The sequence below is a fragment of the Ruditapes philippinarum genome, unplaced genomic scaffold, assembly GCF_026571515.1.
Source record: "Ruditapes philippinarum isolate M1 unplaced genomic scaffold, ASM2657151v2 ctg10465_1_1_1_1, whole genome shotgun sequence".
Taxonomy (NCBI): domain Eukaryota; kingdom Metazoa; phylum Mollusca; class Bivalvia; order Venerida; family Veneridae; genus Ruditapes; species Ruditapes philippinarum.
Genome location: NW_026862089.1, coordinates 15,875 through 26,139, shown reverse-complemented (window position 1 = coordinate 26,139; position 10,265 = coordinate 15,875). Strand labels below are relative to the sequence as shown.

At 30.5% G+C, this 10,265-nt stretch overlaps 1 protein-coding gene across 1 annotated transcript; it reads right to left on the bottom strand.

Annotated features, from left to right (window-relative positions):
- Positions 1–5,319: 5,319 nt before the first annotated feature.
- LOC132717873 (uncharacterized) lies at positions 5,320–10,023 on the bottom strand. Its single transcript, XM_060701450.1, has 3 exons — positions 9,706–10,023; positions 8,581–8,649; positions 5,320–8,195 (listed from the first exon to the last, which is right to left on the bottom strand). Exons 1-3 carry the CDS (start codon positions 9,904–9,906, stop codon positions 8,085–8,087), a joined length of 381 nt encoding a protein of 126 aa, XP_060557433.1. The 5' UTR covers positions 9,907–10,023; the 3' UTR covers positions 5,320–8,084.
- Between the last annotated feature and the right edge of the window lie 242 nt (positions 10,024–10,265).

Here is a 10,265-nt window from a genome sequence, read left to right as displayed (position 1 = left end):
CATTTGTTATGAAGAAGAATATAAAAATGCAGTTATTCAAGCAATATTGACATTTTTATTTCTTTTTTGTTTGTCTTAATTTTTCTCCTTCTTTTTTCTTTACTTTTTTCGATCCTTTGTTAAGGTGAGCTTTATCCTGATATACTGCTGGCCATTACTAGTGTCAAGAACGCTTCTTACTTTCTGCATGCCTAAATATCTTATCTATTAAAATGACCTGCGTGTTATGTGTACTTTATCATACAAATGTTTATATGTCAAAACCTTTTAAGACGACAATGAATTTACGGAGGATATGTTATTGGAATTTTCAACAGAATAGTTTTTATCCCTCAACTGAATAATTCACCATCATCATATGAACATAATTTTACTTATTCCGAATAAAAGGAAATCAGGAATGACTGCAAATACATTCATTTTTCATTTATGCACTACAGTATGATATTATCTGGGCAGTACGAATAATCCATTTGGAAGTAAAATGATATGTTTCAATATTTTATATCATTTATATTTCATTCATCAAGCATAAGAAATACATAGAACATCGCAGTAAATTTGATGCTAACATAAACATAATTAAGACAATAATTAGTACAGAGTGTGGAACGCCAGAAAACATTGATCAAAATAAATTACTTCGACACATGTTTTATATTGTTTGGGGAGTAGATAATAATTTCATTAAATAAACTGATAAAGATTCACCGTCATTAAACGATATATCGTATTGATTATTGTCATTATGGATCTTTCTTTAAGCATATTTATAACAATTACATCAAGATTCACTTTCGCGAAATTTGTCATTGAATATAGCGGTTCCATCGAAATGGTTAATATTAATACTGCAGATAAAAATTGATCTCTTAAACATGTACCGATTGACGTGTTTTACTTAATTATAAAAAGATTTAAGATATTGTAATTGGATTGGATATTTATCCCTATTTAATTGCATTCTATCAGCTTATGCAAGTTAGCACTGTGTTCTAAAATTCATATCTGTTTTTACTGAGTCGAACTAAATTCGTCTCAGAGCACCACACTTAATACCTCATTCTTGTATTTAACTGAAAAAAAATGTAAGAAACGTGGAGAGAAACGATATTTATTTCACTTTTGATGCCTCTAGATATAGTGCTCCAACACTGCAGTGATGTAAGTCCGTTTTAATTAGGTCGCAGTGAATTCTCTTAACATCTTTGACTGTACAATAAGGACAACGTTTTAACTACAGTTTAAGGAATAGGAACTAATCGAACTGTCAGCTTTTTATTATTTTGCCACACGAATTGCATTACTAAACTAATTGACAATTAAAACATATTTGTAAAGCAAACACAATCTGTGAAATATTGAGTTCACTATATTATCATCAACATAGTTCAAAATCCTTCCGTGATGCCTACGATTGAAACCAAAATGGTATAAACAATATATCTTTTGATTATTAAAAGTGAGTGTTAATTTCGACATAATTCAGCAGCAGAAACTAAAATTACCAGAAACAACGAGAACAATCTATTTAATCAAAATCTGCGATGTTACAGATGGCTGGTTAGTAATTAATGAAAGTCAACAACCGTAGTTTATTGCAAGTGACGACTTGGTGTCAGAGTTAAAAATAAATCATTTTCAACAGCATGTTCATGTAACTATATAAATATGTCTCGTTGCAAATTTCTAAATCAAAATTCGTTTCGTCCTTGCACGAAAAGCAATGCAATTGTTGAATGACCAACTCTATGACGAGCCGTATATAAAACTATTCAATATAACTCTTACAGTTGGTCGCTTCTTAGAAGAAAGCGCGAGGATATGATTATTTGATATTCCTTAATTATCGCATGGCTGCGAGCTTTTCCTTTGTTCTTTCTAACCCATTATACTCAGTACACTTCAATGAACATTTCAAAACTGTATTGATATATAACAGTACAGTTTTTTCATTGATTCATATAGGAAAAAAAACTCGACTGTTATATATCGGTTGAGTTTTTTTTCGCACCTTGTATATATCAATACAGTTTTTTCATAGAGGCTCCAATGGGGCAGTGGTGACGACCATTCCCAGTAGCAAAAAAAAAAATAATAAAAAAAATGAAATCAATAAAATAAAATACAAGAAAAGTATTGATGCAAAGCATCAAAGGGCGTCCAAGCAAGAAATGCAGAAAGTGAAGATGAACTATAGTAGACATATGATGACAAGATATTCTTATAAACTTTTCAATGGTTAATTTGTTTTTACCAGAATGAACGGACGAAAGACATTGTTCATTATGAACTTTGATTGGCATGCTAGAGATTAGAATATTAGATCTACTTGTTATTTCTTTATGATCGTGATTATTAATAGCAACGGATATACATGTATACCATCATTTATAATCCATATGTGTTACGCATGATCAACACCACACTTGTGGAATTGCCTTTTATTATGTTATCGCTATTATCGAAAACCCTCTCTTAAGGTATCTGTTCACACTTAGTATGACACTGGTTATATTACCATGTTGATCATGTTGAGCATAATTGTTTATTATAAATTAATTGTAATATCTATTTTAATATAAAAAATACAGATTTATTTAATATTATTATTATATAAAATTTATGAATATTGTTTTTCTCTCTTTTTTGTGTTTTATGTGGTATTTTAATACTGAGTTTTTACGTTTACTGCTCTTTTTTATCAAAATTGTAAAACAAATTTTAAGAACTCAATTGTCATATTGACCGACGATTAAAGTCAAAACTTAACTGGAAAAGGTCAATAAATTATGCTTAACCTTTCAATATATAATTTTGTTTATTCTTAAACAATGTACATTTGTATTTTACTTTATCATTTTTTAAATTATCAATCAATTGAATAATTCATAAAATCTAATTTGTAACTTTGAATAATTCCTCGGCATCTTTACTAAACACGAATAACAAATTAAATAAAATGTTTCAAAGTTGATAATGTCATATTAATACCATAAAATGTACCTTTTTCTCAATTATTGCACATATTTATTGTTTTTATCTCATATAGATAATAAAATGAACCATGCTATTTGTATTTATTAATTATTGTAACCAAACTAAGTGACAAACATTCATTTTGGAAAAAAAAGCTTATTTATCTGTAAAATATTTGTTCTGTTCTGTAACGATATCAAACATCTACTCTAAAACCGGGAGAGACCGGACAATAAACGTGTGATTCACTAGTAAATCCCGGTCAAAGTAGACCGGGAGAGACCGGGAATTACCGATAGCAGTATATGCCTCTATAAATAGATTTTCGGAATATTTAGGTCATCAATTCATCATTCTATTTTAACATGCCATAATGACCCACTGCGTACTACAAAATGATAATAAATAAAAAAACGAAGAGACGGAAAAGGTTATTTCATGCATTGCGAAATTCTCCAGTTCGCTATTCATTGTGCATATCGAGACATTTTTTTTAATCACCGATCGGAATGATCGGCTTTTATTATGGCCGACTAAAAGGCTCGAAAAGTTGCTGTCGCCCAGTCACAAAATCTGATTTCATTCCATAAGTGCGCCGCGCTTCGGCGCGGACGCCAAAAATATATAATACAATGAAAAATATAAACAAAGATAATTAATGAAATGAAAAAAGCCCTTTAATCTTAAATCAATCTTGGTAACAGTATACAATCCGCCTCTTATATTGGATGTCTTTTGTATATTTTTTTTGCGGCAGCGAAAACAACTTGAAAAACTGCCTTATGATAAATAACTTTAATGTATCTAACGATTAATTTATTTATTTGTTTCTATACAAAAAAGAAAACATGCCATTGCGATAAAACAGTTATAGTATATGAAACTCGTTAGTTACGGGGGTATAACACTGGCTGGGGCGACATCTCGGGATGTTTCTGCAAGAAAATTGTCTCGGCCTAACGGCCTCGCCATTTTTTAGCAGAAACACCCCTTGATGTCGCCCCAGCCAGTGTTATACCCTCGTAACTAACTCGTTTCATATACTATAACTATTACGTAAACGTCGATAATACTTATTAGTGATTTCAAAATACATGTTCACCGAATTTCGACACTAATACTTTCACTTAGAAGTAATGTTACGAGACGTTGCTTACATTATGATTGTATTTACATTAAATATTCTTGTATATTTCTTTCATTCATTATATTCATTCACGTGTCATAACTTAACGTAAATCACAGCGTTTCAGGGGTAAACGAGAACTTGGATACACTCATTTTATCACGGTCTGAAATTGCCCTGAAACATAAATCTCTATGACCAGTTGATAACTAATTAAAGAGTGATTAGACTGTTTTACTACTGAAGGAACTGACCTTACTTTTGCTATATATTTTTGTACTTCGTTCCGTTTTCAAACATATAACCCATCGGCTCTTCATTTTAGTAGTCAATTCCAATGTTGTATTCAAAGGGAGACACAGGCAAAATTTCCATTCATTAGTTTTGAATTTTTCATTAATTATTCTGTAAATGTCCTCAAAATGAATACGCTAGACAGGCAAAGGAATAAAACTCTCCTCTAAAGAATAAAATGGTGGTTTCCTAACTTGACCCGCGTGGGTCTGGTTAGAGCGCTCGGATTTAACAATGATTGTCAAAGTGAACCCTGGAAACTTTAAACGAACATGTCAAATGCATGACTTAGACTTGTTTCAATCATACAATATTCACAAATCTGTTATTGTAATTTCAATGACTTGTTTTAAAAATATTCGGAGATTCTGCTGGCGTCTACATTTCGTTCAATATATATAGATATATTTAAGTTCGAACCCAAAATATATAGAATTTATACAGAAACTCATGCTGTGACTTTAAGAAATGTCATTTAGCGTGATTTGATTAATATATTTTGCCATTATTATGCCTGAGTATCCCTTTCAACTTAACTTTTATACTGGGGTTATCCCATCACATTCCTGCCTCAATTTCCATACGATAGACACTTACAATTGAAGTTTCTGAGACGTGGAAAAAGTACACGCATAAAGTATGCGCTTATTCAACTTGACGAACATAGATTTCAGTCAATTTTAAAATATAGCGTTTAACTATAAAGTATTTGCTCATATTTATGGTTCAATTCGGTGACCAAAGTGATGTCTAATGTTGTCAACTAATACATCTGTTGATTATGACTGTCAAACCTTTAGAGGTATTATGAAGTATTTTAGTTTTTATTGCATACGGGCGGACACTTTTCTCACAACTCAATTTGTGTCTAATTGTGACAAAAATGGAGTTGTCATTAACAAGGAAGAACAAAATGGTCGAACAAATTCGATATAAAATCCATTTATAAAGACAAGACTTTGGTTATGTACTTGAATACTAAATAATACAAAATAACGAAGCCTTAATCTGGAATATTTCACAATCAACGCTAACACAGACATAAACGAAATCAATATTTGTATCCAAGAATATAAATTAACTTCTCAAATAGTTTACATTGTCTTTCAGTGTTGTACAGACTCAATCAAACCGAGTCTGCAATTCTCTTGTAATTTTGTTGTGATTAATGCTTCCGAGGGATCACTTTCTTTCCGTAATTTCATAGTTGGCTGACATTCATTTGTTATCAATATTCGCGTTAAATCTATATAATTAATTTTTTTTATATTGCATGACTTTATTTCATTTTGCTTCTTTGAACCAAGTTATGGAGAGATTGTACAAATGACGGAAAATATTCAAGATACATAAATACCAAAACGATACTACCTTGTATTCAAAACAAAATTTTAGTTTCTTCATATCGGGCTTTCTTCTTTACAGAGTTCAACTCTTAAATTGTTCCTTTTTTCGTCATTCGTTAAGGTTTTCATTTAGTAACTGTTTTTTACTTTATTTCTCAATCCTATCTCAAATAACACCGGACCTTTATGCTGCGGAAGCCCTCGTACTGAATTTAATTCCGAGACCATCAAATAATTATTTGTGTCTCTGCAGATATTAATGCACGAGGCAAGTTTGTATTTATATGCGAATGGTAAAATAGATAGAAATAAAAACTCCTCAAAGAACGCACAAAACGACAAAATTGAAAATGTTGCAGGCTCGGTTTGATTGAGCCAGTTCATGAACGGCAATGGAAAGTGCAAGTTACCGTCCACGCCCTTTAGCACCGGCTTTAGCAGTATTCAACATTTAACATGAAATGGTAAAATTTGGAATCTTGAAACATCCGAAACTGTGCTTATATTGCGGTCATCATGGAACCTTCAATGTGACATATAAGTGTCATTCCATGAAAAGCGGCATATAGCCCCCAAGTAAAAAATGCGTTTGCACTAGACGGAAACTAAATAAAATTGAATTTCGAAAGGGGATCAGAGGTTATGAAGCCTGTTAACCATTGATCAATAAAAAAGACATAAAATAGCCGTGACAAAATTTAATGTTTGTAAGTGACTTTTATTTCATTAAAAATCATTCTAAATCGTTGAATTTTAGTTAACTGGAAATTAACAGGAACCTAAGTTACCGTATTTGCCTGCATAATACAAATCAGACTGCCTGATGTAAATTTGTCTTCTAAATAATACATGTCACGTCTAACAATGGTATATCTATGACATTTTCACACACGACAGACCAATCATTCGTTAGCGGTATTGCATTACCATAATTATAACGGCGATGGCGTTCAAAAGTTAGCATTGGCATAAACCGTAAGGTTATCTTATTAATGAAATACTTTAAGGTTACCCGTGGCGCAATGTATTCAAATAAACATGGTAACTTTGTTTGTTTTGTTTGTTTGTTTCATTTTACGCCTTTTCCCAACAGTATTTCAGTCATATATGCGGAACAAGGTAACAATCATATGTATATGTCACATGGAGCAGGTACGACAATCTCCTGCATTTATATCAGATCTTTTTGCAACTCTTGGACTATTTTTAATTTCTCAAAATATAATTTATCAAATCACATATAATGTAGGTATTGATAATGACTGTATATTATAAATTTAAAGTAAATCTTCGAAGAAAAAAAAAGAATGAAAGGAAAATTCAAAGTTCAAGGAGAAGGTAATTCTGAAAATATGGATTCTATATATATAAACCTTGTCATATTATAATGATGTGTGCATTTGAAGTAAATCCTAAAAGCAATGAGGAAGTTTGAGTAAATAATAGTAATTTCTAGAAAGATAAGAAAACTAAGTTCAAGGGGGACATAATTCTTGAATTAGTCAAGCTAGAGTATTAAACCTTCTTTCAAATAATTTGAGTGATAATTAGAAACATATAAATGAAGTTTGAAGCATATGCATTAAGAAATGAAAAAAGTTATGAAAAAAACAAAAAAAAACAAAAAAAAAAAACAACATTTTTTCATGAAAATTCTTAGTTCAAGGGAGGACAAAGATATCAAAAACCAAAACAAATGTAAATAACAATACATATTTCGCTTTAAAAGCTTCGTCAGCTGCTACTTAACGGAAATGACGTAAACGAACAGACGTCTATGATGTTTTGTGCTAGTGTTGTAAACCTTGTCACATATGACGTGGTTTATGATCAGAAAAATGTAATTGATGTTTGAAGTAAATACCTTAAATAAAAAATTTATACTGAAGAAGCGTAAACACTAGAATCAGAAATCTTGACGAGGTCGCTGACTCCCTATAGTCAACATTACAGCAATCTGTCCATTTTGTTAGTTTCATAAAAATGTCTTCATTACTTTGAGAAATCACAAATATTGTTATATCTGCCATAATTTAAGCCTATTTGTTTCAATATGAGAACAAAATTCCACAGGGCAAGGCGATGTTGTAGAACGGAACCCCGACATAATTCAGTGGCACCGGCAAGGTATCTAGTAGAGTATCGAACGAAAAGTAGGTAATGACACCAACGTTAACAGTTCAAGTCTCAAAGTTTCAAAAAGAAAACGGCAATAGTTTTACTTCAAATACAAATATTTAATTTTCTTAGTCACTTTTATAATCCCGCTTCAATATAATGTTTATTTTAAATCAGTATAAAAAATTTGGTATTAGAAAGAGAGAACAGAATAGGAACTGCTAAACACTAAAGATATCGGAGTTATTAGTTCCCATGCTGTCTACGTTAGCTATATCAGCAGGCGACAATATGTACATTCTGTGTACCAAAACATCTCCTTGGCACGTTTCCTGTAAAAGAAAAAAAGAAATACAAGTTGTAACTTTTTTTAAAGTTATAATTAAAGCAGTCATGAGATGATTAAAAAGTCAACCTAAAATATTATTGACATTCCATTACTTTCACTTCATAATATACATGTATATGCCAATTAGTTAGCTACTATAACAGTAATGCCTTAAGTGCTTAATTGCTGACATTTTACAGCTATAGAATAAATGACTTACTTATAACGAACATGTATTGACTTTTAGATACAACAACCTCTAGTAATTTGATATTAAGAATTGTTTGGGAACAGATATAAAGTTTAACGCTTACGATCATTTGAAAATAAGTATTTTGAAATAGTATTGAATGTATATCATTACAAATAAAAAATGAAAATAATTATACCACTCTGAATGGAAAGTTCGTCATAGCAGATTCAAATCTAATTCGGTACTCTCTGGTGTTAGGCATTGCCTGAAACCCAATATTGGTAAAGAAGAATGTAGTAGACGCGCAGATTATTGGATATTTGATGATTTGATGTACATGTGTATGTCCCCAGAAAATTGTATATGTATTTCTTATATACGCAACTTAACGCATAAAGTGTCAGAATGGCTTACCTCTAGAAAATTATTGATGTATATCAACATATATATTATATTCTGAGACAGATGTTAACCTAAGTGCAATGTTGATTGATGATGGTAGATACTATATGCAACAGAAATATATGAATACAAATTATACTAACGAAAGCTTTCAATGATTGTCTGTAGATTTATACTTTAAAGTATGTTGTTTTCATTTTGCCTAATGTTAAATACATGTTTATATTCTGGTATGATCAACTTTAAAATTGTTCTTCCGCACATTTGTATATAAAATTTATTTATGTTATTCATGGGACCACTTAAATAAAGCAAAGTAAAAGAGAACTATTTTGTATGCACAAGTTGACAAAAATGTGTGTTCGTTGCCGCAAGCATAAATAAATAAATACAATAAAATAGAAAAATAATAAAAATATAAAAAAAGTTGGCTACCATATGAATTTACTACTATAAGCTATAAAACAAAATAGGTTTTATTCTTGACATTTATTCATTCATATATTTCGATATGATAATAAATTCTGATAATAAAATAAGCATATGATTACATCAAATTTAAATTGAAAACACCATTTAAAATGTAAGCACATAGTACTGCAAGCCTAAAAAAGGTTATGTTTGTCATTGAAAATCATACATTCTGCTATTGGCAAAACAACGACACATTTATAAAATGCTACAGATAAGAACTAACAATAAAACAGTTGTTTATGCTTAAATACGGTGATTACTATAGTTAGATATATTTTGAAGTAATTGAATTATCCTTAACTACATTGATCTGTATATTTATTCATATTTATTCCTTAAGTAAATCTATCATTAAAACATACATTTAATATCAACAATGTTATATGTTTATTATCATTAAACAAATATATTTACATATTTTTAAAGTTTATAAAGAATAACTCACATCAAGCCTTTGAAAAGCATGTTGCGATGTTAAAATCCTGTTTTCAATTTTACCAAGTGCGTCAGCTATGAGGTCCCTTGCATCCAAAGCTTTCTTTGAGTTTCGGTCAATCCTTCCCCAAATGTCTGAAGAGACAAAAACAAAGCAAATACTTGAAAACACGGCAGACATTAAAAACATTTTAAGATAAGCCGGCTGCATTTTGCTCTGTTATCCTTTTATCTTGTCTTAACTTCTTGCGCATGTGTTACCTAACAGACAACCTGCTAAAAATACCATTGTTTATAAACCTAGCTATCCAGATTTGACAGCCATCAACAAAAACGGACCATTTAAATAAACAATTCAGATACGTAATTAAATAACTATAGCGTTGAAATGTGCATATGTAAGCAAAGTAAAATATTAATATATGCATTTAGTAGTTATCTCAAAAGATAACGCTAAACAATAAAATTCCAAAATAAGTTTCCTCTCCTTGAACTGACATTTTACAACAATACAAAACAAACAAATTATACAGTTTTATTTCATGACTTGACAAATACTGCTTATATGAT